Source organism: Lactuca saligna, chromosome 5 (genome assembly GCF_052625555.1).
Source record: "Lactuca saligna cultivar CGN05327 chromosome 5, ASM5262555v1, whole genome shotgun sequence".
Taxonomy (NCBI): domain Eukaryota; kingdom Viridiplantae; phylum Streptophyta; class Magnoliopsida; order Asterales; family Asteraceae; genus Lactuca; species Lactuca saligna.
This window is the reverse complement of record NC_136421.1, coordinates 306,252,117-306,265,638: the sequence shown is the minus strand read 5'-3', so window position 1 is coordinate 306,265,638 and position 13,522 is coordinate 306,252,117. Positions and strand designations below refer to the sequence as shown.

Sequence of the window (13,522 nt, the reverse complement as noted above, 5' to 3'; positions counted from 1 at the left end):
AAAAAACGGGTCTTTCCCACAAACCCTCAAAACCATATATTTCTGGATGAATGGGTCGAAAAGACTATTGTACCCCAAACCTCGCATCTTTCTTTCTTTTATTTGGTGCTCTTCATCAAACATCATCGCCTCCCCACCAAGCCCCCTACTTCGTCGTCGACCTGCCCCCCTCTCCAATCGGGAGTCATTGCAGCAAGCAGCTCCGCCCCATAGGTAACCATCTCATCTTTTTTTTTTCCTGATTTGTTTCTTCTGATTGGAAAGTATCAAACGTGAATCTTCATTTATTTCATCTTATTTTCTTTCTTTTGATTTTCAAGCATAGGGTTTAGGAGGATCATTTTATATATAAAGTTTCAATCAAACATTTTGATTTTAACATACATTTTGTGTAATTTTGATTTTATATGATAATTTGTATTAGGATTTTGAATGATATTGTATAATTATGGTTTTATAGATAATATAATACGATCATTTTTCATCATTTAACATTGCAAATCAAATATACAATAATTTTTTTTCCGATAGGTAAACTTTTGTGGACTAACACTTTTTTTACAACTATCGAGCCTACCAGTTCGACAAGTTTTGTCGTCGTCGGAGGTAAGATCACACTAGTTAATATCTAGAAGACATAAAAAAAAAAAAATTTTTTTTTTTGGTCCAGTTTTGATTGGATTGATATTTTATAGATCCAGAGTCCGGACCGAGTGTGACGTGTCGGATACTCAGCCCACCCCGAGAATCCAACAGAAACTGGTCCATGAAAGAAATAGCTTATGGCGGGTACAGAGTACTACTGTCTTACATCATCCCATTCTTTGAAGTCGGAACCATTCCCAAACCCAAATCAGATCTCTCGTCTCCCTCCACAACTTCATAGAGAGATGAGTACCGCAATTTCTTCACCAACCGCATATTCTCGTGTTCCATCCAACACCCAAATCGTTAGAAACTCCAATTCATCGGTTCCTGCATCTCTCTGCCTTAAATCCACAAACAATCGTCATGGCAAGGGAGCAGTAGCTATGTTGTTGCAGAAGAAATTGGTTCTTCCGAGATATCGTTTTAGGTGTAACTGTAGCAGTAGCACACCTGGTGGCCCTGTTCCTGGTACCCCTCTTCTCTACACGCAATGCGTACTGAAAAATTTCATGTTTGTGTGTTATGAAATTATGGGGGTTTTGTTTATAATTCAATTGTAATCAGCTCGCATTTGATGTAATTTTTAGTTATTGAATTCGACTTTGGGGGTAATTTTACAGATTGGGATTGGGAAAATGGAAATAGCCATTTATAAGGGTAGTTGCATTACAAAGATTGGGTTTTAGAGGGTTTGTACTTTGTACTTTGGGACTGAGTTATTTTCGACTTAAGGCTGGTTTTAAGTATTCAATTAAGAATTTGGTGATGGGCTCGAGAGTCTTTGTATTCAGATATACATTTTTAGGGAATCTGTATACACTCATAATAAGCTCAATTTGAAGAACTTGAACCCGGACTTGTTTGCCTTCAAAACAAACTACTTGGTAGAAATTTACAAATTTGATTTTAGTGTATGCTATACACGAGCACTAAAGGGCTAAATGCAAAAATAGCAACCTAATTTCATTTATTTGTGTATTGCAGCATACTACTGTCATTTTTTTCCATCACAACATTGTACTTTCATTTTTTTTTTCCTTATTAAGACTTGTAGTTTGAAAATCTACCCAATCATAGCATTGTAGTTTCTTTTTAATCAGGATGTTTTATTATTATTATTATTATTATTATTTTAAATCTACCCAATTATAGGCTTGCAAATTGTTGAACTTGATATGAAAAAATGGAAAATATGCAGGTGAAAATGAAAGTAAACAAGTGTTGGATGCATTTTTCTTGGGGAAGGCTCTTGCAGAAGCACTTAATGAACGTGTAGAATCTGCTGTGGGTGAGTTGTTGAGTACAGTTGGCCGATTGCAAGCTGAACAACAAAAGCAAGTACAGGAGTTTCAGGTACTAAATCAATTTTCTTTTTCATTCTAGAAGCTACTAGACTAGAGTTGTAATTATTAATACCTAATTTTGTAAATTGGTAAGAAATCCATTTTGTTGCATAAATAATTGATTTCAAGGAAATCGAATTGGTTTGCAGGATGAAGTGGTAGAAAGAGCTAAAAAGGCAAAAGAGAAAGCGGCTCGTGAAGCCATGGAAGCACAAGGAATTGTTCCAAAGTCTCCTGCATCAAGTCCAGTTGTAGTCATTGATGAAGTCACGATTTCTCCATCTTCATCAAGCAAAAGCTCAGATTCTAAAGATGAGGGCCCCAGTAAGGACAGCACGGACCCACTTTTAGGAATATCAATAGATGATTAAGATAAATCATGCCACGGGATTGAATGAATATGTGTTATGTGTTGACCATGGTTGAGCATATGGTTACTACTAGTTTAGGCTGTGGAACAATTGATTTGGTATATCGATATGGGTTGAGTTGATATTTATAGAGAATCCTCAATATTTTATGTAGTGGTTGTTTTCGATGTGACATAAAAGTGGTTAAAGTATTTTAATAAAAACCAGGTGTTTGGGGTGGAAACCCTGGAAAGGATTAAAATTTAAAATGGTGTAATTGGATGATAAAATTTTATGTATGTACAATTTACAACATATTTACATTAGAATTTATAAAAACGGAAGTCTTTAAAAAAAACCAAAGATGTAAAAATGGAAAAATCTTTAAGATATATGAATAAAAACAAAGATGCAAAAGTTATAGAAGAAATAACTATGTGGAAAAAAAAAAAAAAAAAAAAAAAAAAAAAAAAAAAAAAAGGAAAAACAATGTAAAAGTTGCACAAAAAAATTTGTAAAAATATTAAGTTTTAAAAATCATAAGAAAAATCGAATTTTTTTTAAAAAAAGGATAAGTTTATAAAAACAGTGTTTGGACGAATTTGTAAAAAAGATGTAAAAAGTTATATAAAAAATAAAAACAAAAAAAAGGTTGTAATGTCAACGAGATATAAATAGATTCACTGCTATAACTGGATAGATTTTTCAAGCATTAATAAAAAAATTTAGGGTACAAGGCTGTAAAACAAAACAAAAATTGTTATCCTCTACTACTTTGTAGCTTCACTCTGGCAATGCAGATTTGTCATTTCCATTTTCTTCAACTGAAACATCATCATCATCATCATCATCATCTTCCTCACCAACATCCATGGCAGAGGATCCCTTCTTCACATAATCCACCTTAAAATCATAATCACCATCCATGGACTCATCTTCATCCACAGCAGCAGATTTTTTCGCTTTCTCCTTTCTCTTCTTCGTTTCTGCTTTCTTTACTTTCTTGTTTTGTTGACTACCTGTCTTCTTCACTTCAGTTTCCTCTGCATCTTCTGCCATGGCTTCTAATGCATTTTCCTTTTCAGTGGTTACTTCTGATTGTTTCTCATCCTGTAAAAGCCAAACTTCATACACAGTCAAGAACAAGATCTAGCTAGCAAACAAACATGTTCTTAAAAAAAATAAAGACTTATTGGGAAAAAGATATACAAACCTCAAGCATGGATTCATCAAAAGCAAGAGGGTCACTAGGTGGAATCTCAACAGGATTGAATTCAATTACAGACTTAAGACTGCCAATATATGAGGATTCAGTGCCATAAACTTCATCAACATTGAACTCCTTACTTAATTCTGATACAATCTTTGCTTCCATAGCCTCCTCTCCTTCATTCCTTGTTGGAGGCATTGTGTAGTATTGGATTTTACCTACAAAAAAAAAAAAGATGAAAAAAAAAAACATACTTCAGTTACTTTCTTCCTTTCTTTTTCTCATTTTTTATTTCTCATTTTACAAACCTTCATTCCAATCATGCAATACGATTCTTGCAGCAGCATTGATGTCCATAACACCACCCTTTTTGAGCTTACCCCTCACAGTAGCAACCTTGGAAAGGAAGTCATCAACAGAATCAAAAGCAGGAATCTTATATAAAGTAACCAACATTTCTGCTGGACATAACTTGAGAATTTCCTTCACTGCAATCAACAAATAAAATCCATATTTCATAAACATAAACACAAACACATCTCTTGTATGGAAAAAGATCTTTCTTTGATAAATTTGAATTACCTGGAGAAACAGGATCATCTAGTTTCTCAATTTTCATGCAATTCCGAAGAGCTACAGCAGCATCATTCTCCCCAGATTTAATCATCACAACACCAGGGCAATCCAACAATTTGATATTCTTGTCTAATTGAACTTCTTGCATTGTTCTTGTTAGACCTGGTGTAGCACCAACATTGGCAACATGGCATCTTTTCAAGCTGTTAATTAGACTGCTCTTGCCTACATTAGGCAACCCAACTACACCCACAGTAATTGATTTTTTAATCTGCATCAACACATAAGCCATCAGTCAAAAACTTATAAGTTAACACCACATGAAAAAAAAAAAGGTTAAAATGTCTACATCATGGCTTCTTGAGTAATTCTTGAGTAGCTTTATAAGAGTTTCTGCTCCTAGACAATCACTTGTTTGTAAAAGATTACTCGTCTTTTTTGCAGCCTTTGAGGATTTCCATCCCAGATTAGATTTCTGTTCTTGAGTGCTACACTTAAAAGCAACTGCTGGCAACTCCTCTCTAAGATACTTGAGCCACTTTTCAGCAGCTTCACGAGGAACAAGATCTAATATCCAAGTTCCAATAGTATATTTGGTTCATCAAAACTGGAAAACAAATAAGAAAATGCATCTTTGAAGGGTATGAAGATCTACCTATTTTGTTGAGGAGCAATACAAGATGTTTTTCAGGGCCAGCTTTCAAGACCATTTTTTCCATATCATTACATCGGGTACCAATGGGATCACGAGCATCAAGCACTTGCAAAATCACATCTGATGCTTCAATAACTTTGGCCAACTCCTTGTAAAATGACCTCTCTGAATTGTCCATGAAAATCCAAGAACATTTAGAAAGATGATGATAGAACCAGATTTGCAGTGGAGTAAGAAAAGAAGGTAAAAAGCTCAAAAAGATCATGTAATATCACATACCCCGAGTTGCTGTTGAATTGTTAGCAGCTTTTCTCTCACCAGATTCCTGTTCTTTAGCAGAAACCTGCTCAGCCAGGTTGGTGATATCATCGCCATCATCCTCCAGTAGACCCAATTTCCTCTTTTTAGCCTGAAGTACAAACATGTAGTGTCGTTTCAAACCAAAGCTTTGTAGCATAGAAAGCATTTCTTAGAAATAAAATGATCAGTGCCCACGATAACAAGGAAGCAATTAACATCTATAACCACAAAAACACTCTCAAAGATTGTTGATGTGACACATGTAAGTTGCATTAGGTAAAGAATCTAAGAACTTATATGAATCCTAACAACCCTTTTCATACTGCAACCTAAAACAACTCCAACATCTAAGAGAATATATTGGTTTTTAAAGTGGATTATATAAATTAACCATAGGGGTATATAGTTTGCTCTACCCCAGTTTTGCTGCTGCTAATATCAGATTAATTATTCGAACATAATAATCACATTATATGACACCAATTGTGCCAAATTCACATGAGGCCGATGGCATCAGCCCTTAAGTAACACATACTGTTTAACAAGTACTACAAAGGAACACTGTTTAAGCCTCTTATTGGGATGCATATGAATCTAACATTGAAAGGTATAGGTGTTTAACATGAACACTGAAAAATGTGCTCATTTGGGACTAGAACCAACGGATTGCATCCAAATAAACACATCAAAACCCTTAACAAACGAAAGAAACATATTACCCTCTCTTTACGAGCAGCTTTTTTCTGCTCAATTTCCTCAAGCGCCTTAGTACGACGAGCCTCGAGAGCCTTAAGCTCTTGTTCCTTGAAAGGCCAATCGTTAGGGATACCCGGATCCTTCTCAACCTTAGGCCTTTTGTTCAATCCAAGCTTCTTCGCCTCTTTGGCCTTCTTTTTATGATGCTCTTTCACCTTCTTTATTACCTTGTGCTTCTGTTTCAATGTTACTCTCTTGCTCTTACTCTCTGTAAACACATAGAAAAACAACAGACATGAATACATCGACTAAATTTAAGCAAAAGGATACACGAACATGCACACATGTACAGTAATTGCGCAAAGGTAATGTTCCAAATGAGTGTGAATAGCATTTACTTTTGCTTCTCTTCGGCATGGTTGATTAGTTGTTTGAGGTTGATTTGGAGGTTGCAAGAGGAGAGGGGCTTATGACAGAAAGATTAGGGTTTTTGAAGGAGGCGCCGAATTCATATAAACTACTTCCCTCCTCATGAAAACAGTAGATATTTTAGCTATTTCTATCAAAATTATTTATGACTTTTTCTGTTAGGTTAAAAAATCCTACAAGTTCACAATTTTTAAAATTCGTCACAATAACCATATATTTTGCACTGGAGTTGCTACAAAATTAGAATCCCCACTTCCAAATTCTTACTAATGTTTGGTGTGAGTTTTATAAATGATTATTGATGATTTATTGATTTAAAAAAAAAAAATCAATAATTTTTAAAAATATATATATATTTTACAAACTCAAAAGCATTTTTAGAAAGGTGTTTGGAATAGCTTAAAAAATTATTCTATCAAAATGAATATTCACAAAGCTAAGTGTTCGGGTTGGAATGGTTAGACTTGCAGGTATTTTGAAGGGTCCGTGCTTATTTTTCTTTCAATTATCTTAGGTTTCCTATTGGAGCAAATATGAAGCTTGTAAGAAATTAGAATGTGATTATTGAGAAATTTAAAGCTAAGTTGAACAATTGGAAAGCTAGTAATCTCTCGTTTAGTGGAAGACTTAGGTGTTGTTTGTTTTTTCGAAGCAAAAATTTCTGAAGTCTGCAGACCACCTACGCAACCCTCTGCAGCAGAAGAGGTGGAACAAACGGCTGCAACATTTAAAAAAAATTGTTTGTTTTTTAACGTCTGCAGACTGTTGCAGTAAGTTAAAATAAGACGTGAAGAGGTTTGAAGCAGCTGGTTTAGTGTCGCGCCACGTAGCACACGCGCAACAGTTTTTAAATAAGAAGTCTTCTAAAAAAACAGCTGCAAAGGGCCAAGTGGTGCGTGTGTGCTGCGCCGACGCAGCAATAAGAGGCCATAAGAGGTTTTTAGAAAAACAAAAAGCACCTTAATCTTGTCAACTCGTTACTCAATAGTCTTTCATTTTATTACTTTGCGTTGTTTCGGGCTCCTAAAAGGATCATTCTTCTTCTTGATTGTATTAGAAGAAGATTTATTTGGAGAGGGGGATCCAAGAAAAAGAAATTTTGTTGGGTGTCCTAAAATAGAGTTATAAAAGCGAAATCAAAGAGTGGGTTGGGAGTTGGTTGCTTAAACGCCTTGAATCTCTCTGTAACACCCTGTTCCTGGTTCGCATTTAAAACATTATTTTTCTTCTTATTTTAGAAGCTACTCGACGAGTCAGTGGCCCTAACTCGTCGAGTAGCAGCAGGTCAGCACGTAAAGTTGGCGTGGCGACTCGACGAGTCCATATTCCTGACTCGGCGAGTCCGCCAGTCTGGATGAAGCCCTAATTTTCATGGTGTGTACCTTATTTAAACATCATTATAGCCCCAAACCTGATGGGTTTTAGCCATACGAACATTCCTATGTGCACATACAAAACCCTAATGCTTGGATCTAGGTTTCTCTAATTGAACATGCATGAATCCAAGACTTATAATGGTTATTCTAGCATAATAACAAAGATAAATCAGAGTTATAAGTTTACCTTGAATCACTTGTTTGATCTTCTTGTTCTTGGAGCTCTAGAGTCACAATTGTCACTCCTCTAATGGCTTACAAACACCAACTAGCAAGATGATGATTTAAGAGAGTAGGGAGGGACTTAGAAATCGGCCATGGTTTCCTTACAGACAAGGGTGCCGATTTCCATGACCCCTAGGGTCTATTTATACTTATAAGGCTCCTAGGGTTTCACCCTTAAACCCTATTAGGATAACTTAAGCCCATAGCAATCCTAATCCCTTTATGATAATCCCTTGGATGATTTTAGGTCTATCCTAAGCCATAAAATCGTCCACCACATTATCCATAATGGATTATAACCTAAAGTATAACTATCACACATTTTACAGTTTAAGTCCTTCTATTTAATTAATCTCTTTAAGTCACCAAATTAATTCCTAATTAATTTATGACTTATATTAATCAAACAATAATAATATTATTCCTTATAATATTTCAACTCTCATTGTAAATCATCCTATCAAGTTGCTATGGTGAAGGCAACCCAAAATAACCATGCTCAATCGGGTCAAATATTTGCTTAATATAGTTGCAGCCTTAGACACTATTCCAACAGTTTCCCACTTGAATAAGTCTAGTAACTATATATACCGATTAGCAATCGTAGCTCTCAAAGACGCTGTCAAACTTTGATCTAATCAATCTTGTCCTTTAGATAAGGGATCGTACAGTCCTCTGTATGGATATCATGCTGACATTTATATGGAACCAATTGTCTAGCATTTGGTTTCTCGATCTCAGATTTATTTGACATAGAACTTAATCGAACACATCAATTTAGTTCTGACCGGGCCCGACACATAAGTCAAATCAAATCATCGAGCGGCCGAGATATCGCTTTTTCCGTTTTAGGATAAAAGTAATAGATAAACTTCGACTTATATGCATTTACTTATTCATTAACCAATTATACACAACAATGCGTTTTATAGCATCAAGTTACTGATGCGGTTTTGCACCATCAATGTACAACCAATTAACAAATAACAAACCATATATCTAGGTTTTAAGACCATATGATATTATCGTCTTGCGATCACCCTTTTTGCCATATTCCATAAGGTGATTCCAGCAAGCGCGGGTTTGTTCCAATGCTCAAAACAAGTTCATAAGCACTCATGAACGTTGCAGCAAACTTTTGCTATGTCTAATACCATTTAGACAATCTACACACCAATTCATGACAATCTTCATTCATACCTACTTCCAACATATGAACGATTGTGGACATTTGAATAATTCGATTATTCTTAATAAACTCAATTATTCTGGAAGTCAAAAAACATGCAAAGTGAAACAATAGTTAAATGATTAACATAGGATAGTAACTTTACTTATAAATAATACTCTTTTATTTAATCATCAAATGTTAATTACATTTATCGATTATACGTTTTTAAAACTATCTAATCTATACTAATATCATCCTTCAACCCAATGCTCCTAGCATGCTGCAAGTGCTTAACCCTGCTCAGTCCCTTCGTAAGTGGATCTGCTGGGTTATCTTCTGATGATATCCTCTTCACCACGAATTGTCCTTCTTCTACACAATGTCTTATAAAATGATATTTTATGTCGATATGTCGAGATCTACCATGATCTCTTGGTTCCTTGGCCAAGGCAACCGCTCCTTCATTATCACAGAAAATCTCCATGGGCTCCTTTATGGTAGGTACGACTCCAAGATCACCAATGAAGTTCTTTAACCATATTGCCTCTTTCGACGCTTCGCTCGCTGCAATGTACTCTGATTCGCACGTTGAATCAGCTACGGTTTCCTGTTTGGAACTTTTCCAAGTTACTGCTCCTCCATTCAGGGTAAATACCCAGCCCGACTGCGAACGGTAGTTGTCCCTGTCGATCTGAAAGCTGGCGTCACTATACCCTCGCACCTTCAAGTCATCACTCCCTCCGATGACTAAAAACCATTCCTTGGTCCTCCGAAGGTACTTAAGGATATTCTTCACCGCAATCCAATGGGCTCTTCCAGGATTCCCTTGATATCTACTAACCATGCTCAAAGCAAAGGCTACACCAGGGCGAGTACAAGTCATAGCATACATGATTGAGCCAACTGCGGAAGCGTATGGTACTCGGCTCATTTCTGCTATTTCGGCTTCGGTACTCGGAATTTGAGTCTTACTCAACTTGGCATTATATTGTATCGACAATTCTCCCTTCTTCGAGTTTTCCATACTAAAACGTTTTAGTACCTTATCTAAGTAAGTGTTCTGACTAAGACCTATTAGTCTCTTACTTCGTTCTCTCACTATCCTTATTCCCATAATATAGGAAGCCTCTCCGAGGTCCTTCATAGCGAAGCACTTCCCGAGCCAGGACTTAATCTCCCGCAGTGTCGGGATGTCATTTCCTATGAGCAATATGTTATCGACATACAAAACAAGAAAGCTAACTATACTCCCACTGGCTTTGACATATACACATGATTCATCTTCACTTCATACAAATCTAAACTCTTTGACTTTCTCATCGAAGCAAAGATTCCATCTGCGAGACGCTTGCTTAAGTCCATAAATGGACTTCTCAAGCTTACACACTCTATTTGGATGCTTCGGTTCGACAAAACCCTCTGGCTGAGCCATGTAAACATCTTCAGCTAACTTCCCATTAAGGAAAGCGGTTTTGACATCCATTTGCCAAATTTCATAATCATGAAATGCGGCAATTGCTAGCATCACTCTAATAAATTTTATCTTCGCAACTGGCGAGAAGGTTTCATCATAGTCAACTCTGGGAGTTTGAGTAAAACCCTTCGCAACCAATCGCGTCTTATATGTGTGTACGTTTCCATCCACGTTGGTTTTCTTCTTGAAGATCCATTTGCACCCAACGGTCTTACATCCGGGCACATAATCAACCAAATTCCAAACTTGGTTGTCATACATGGATTGGATATCGCTGTCCATTGCCTCTTTCCACTTCGCAGACTCCGGGTCTGCCATGGCTTCCTTATACCTATTAGGTTCATCTAGATTTATTAGTGTACTATCACTAATATACGTGTCCCCTTCGGTAGTAATATGAAAACCATATAAATGGGGTTGAACTCTAACTCTTTCGGAACATCTAAGAGGTAAGGACTCGTCAATTGGTTCAACCGGAGTTTCCTACTCGGGTTGAGGGCCAGCGATAGAGGTTCCTTCATCTATCGACTCTTGAATCTCTTCAAACTCGATTTGCCTCCCACTGTCTCCTTGGATTATGAGTTCTCGCTCTTGGAAAACTCCTCTCCTCGCAACAAATACAACATTGTCCTTCGGTCTATAGAAGAGATATCCAAAGGATTTCTGCGGGTACCCGATGAAAATACATCGCTCACTACGAGGTTCGAGTTTTTCATGAGTGTCTCGTCTTACGAAAGCCTTGCAACCCCAAACCTTGATATGTGCTAACGAGGGAGCTTTCCCTGTCTACATCTCGTGAGGTGTTTTGACAACCTTCTTAGTAGGGACTCGGTTAAGGATATGGGCAGCAGTCTCTAAGGCATACCCCCAGAATGAGATAGATAGCAAAGCACGACTCATCATAGAGCGGACCATGTCCAACAAGGTTCGATTACGCCTTTCTGCCACACCATTCAATTGTGGTGTCCTAGGTGGCATCAATTGTGAAACTATTCCACACTCTTTTAGATAGTCGTGGAATTCAAGACTTAAGTACTCTCCTCCTCGATCGGATCGAAGCATCTTGATTTTCCTGCCCAATTGATTCTCCACTTCATTCTTGAACTCTTTGAACTTTTCAAATGTTTCTGACTTTTGCTTGATTAAATAGATATACCTATATCTACTATAATCATCGGTAAAAGTCACATAGAAGCGGTTTCCATCCTTTGTGGTTGATCTAAACAGTCCACATACATCAGTATGTATTAGGTCCAATAAACCCTCACCCCTTTCACATGTGCTAGTGAAGGGTGACTTAGTCATCTTTCCAAGTAAACAAGATTTGCATGTGTCATCTTCCCTAAGGTCGAATGACTCCAACACTCCATTCTTTTGGAGTCGGGCTATGCGCTTCTTGTTGACATGTCCAAGACGACAATGCCACAAGGATGCTCTATCCATACTATTGGAAGAATCCATGCATAAAACATCATTTCCTAGGTTATCTACAATCATAACAGTTTCATAAATTCCATTACATGGTATTGGTTCAAAATATAAGACACCATTTAGATAAGCACAAATAGAACCATTCTCATTATTAAAAGAAAATTTAAATCCTTGTCTAAACAAACCATGAAATGAAATGATGTTTCTTGCCATTTCTGGCGAATAGCAACAATTGTTCAAATCTAAAGATAAGCCATTCCTAAGCACTAGAGAATACACTCCAATCTTGGTCACAGGCGACGATCTTCTGTTCCCCATGATTAGATTTATTCTTCCATGCTCCACATCCCTATTTCTTCTTAGTCCCTGCAATTCAGAACAAATGTGGTAACCACAACCGGTATCGGGGACCCAAGAAATAGCATGAGATGAATCATTAGATTTAATTGTGTATGTACCTGCGAAAGGCGGCTTAATCTTTCCTTCCTTGATGGCTTGCAGGTACTCTGGGTAGCTTCTCTTCCAATGCCCTATTTTATGGCAATGGTGGCACTCTGCCTCCTTTGGGTTAGAAGTATGCTTGGTGGGATCAACTTTTGTCCCACTAGAGGAGGAACCATCTCGAGACTTTCCCTTGCGGTGGCTCTTGGACGGAGCCTTCCTCTTCTTGCCTCTTCCTTGCCCAATGGCCAAAACAGGAGCAACGGGTGGATTGGGAGTAAGTGCAACGAACTTGTCCTTGAGATTGCTCTCAGCAACCCTAAGGAGACCTTGGAGCTTGCTTAGTGTGACCTCTTCCTTATTCATGTGGTAGGTCATCCTAAATTGATTGTAACACGGTGGCAAAGAGTGAAGCACCATGTCGATCGCCAAGTCTTCCCCAAAGTCAACATTTAACTTGCGAAGTCGATCGCCATACCTTTGCATCTTTTGCAGGTGCACGGTAAGAGATTCTCCATGATCCATTTCGGCGGAAATCATGTTAGTGAAAATCTCGTAATGCTCTTGTCTCGCGTTTTGATGGTATCTCTCCAACAAGTCTTGGTGCATTTCGTACGGATACATGTCCTCGTAGGACTTTTGGAATTCGACATTCATGGTGGCTATCATGATGCAATTTACCTTCATTGCATCACGCTTGTGAGTTTCAAAAGCAGCCATTTCAGCCGGAGTAGCGATTTCAGGATTGATCTTCTCGAGCTTCTCATCGAGGACATACTCCTTGTCCTCGTAGCGAGCAATCGTGCGAATGTATCTTATCCATTCACTAAAGTTCGTTCCATCGAAAGTTACCTTTTGGCAAAGGCTCATCAATGTGAACGAGCTTGCAGCAGCGTTGTTTGCGTTTGACATCTACAAATAGCAACGAACAAAGATAGATTAGAATTTGGATCCCTAATTATCACCCAATAAGAAAATTAGGGCTAGGATCCAACAACAATATTTACATATTAGAAAAGGGATGCCGTAATCTGACATGTAAACAATTTGAAGGTAAGTGAATGACGATTCACTAATTCTCCACCACAAAAACATAACTTTGACTCTTAGTGTAATGAGAATTCCTAGATTTAGATGAGATTCGTTGAACTTTTCAATGGCATGTTTAAATCTCGATATTCCCCTCTCGTTTGTGAC

General features: G+C 37.4%; 2 protein-coding genes across 2 annotated transcripts; one reads left to right on the top strand and one right to left on the bottom strand.

Annotated features, from left to right (window-relative positions):
- The first annotated feature begins 767 nt into the window (after window positions 1–767).
- On the top strand, window positions 768–2,515 carry LOC145048490 (uncharacterized). The gene is made up of 3 exons (XM_078996999.1): window positions 768–1,116; window positions 1,847–2,001; window positions 2,141–2,515. Exons 1-3 carry the CDS (start codon window positions 783–785, stop codon window positions 2,360–2,362), a joined length of 711 nt encoding a protein of 236 aa, XP_078853125.1. The 5' UTR covers window positions 768–782; the 3' UTR covers window positions 2,363–2,515.
- A 495-nt stretch (window positions 2,516–3,010) lies between these two features.
- LOC145048489 (guanine nucleotide-binding protein-like NSN1) lies at window positions 3,011–6,343 on the bottom strand. The gene is made up of 9 exons (XM_078996998.1): window positions 6,177–6,343; window positions 5,802–6,046; window positions 5,062–5,191; window positions 4,783–4,947; window positions 4,477–4,694; window positions 4,134–4,398; window positions 3,860–4,039; window positions 3,555–3,769; window positions 3,011–3,451 (listed from the first exon to the last, which is right to left on the bottom strand). Exons 1-9 carry the CDS (start codon window positions 6,193–6,195, stop codon window positions 3,125–3,127), a joined length of 1,764 nt encoding a protein of 587 aa, XP_078853124.1. The 5' UTR covers window positions 6,196–6,343; the 3' UTR covers window positions 3,011–3,124.
- Window positions 6,344–13,522: the final 7,179 nt, after the last annotated feature.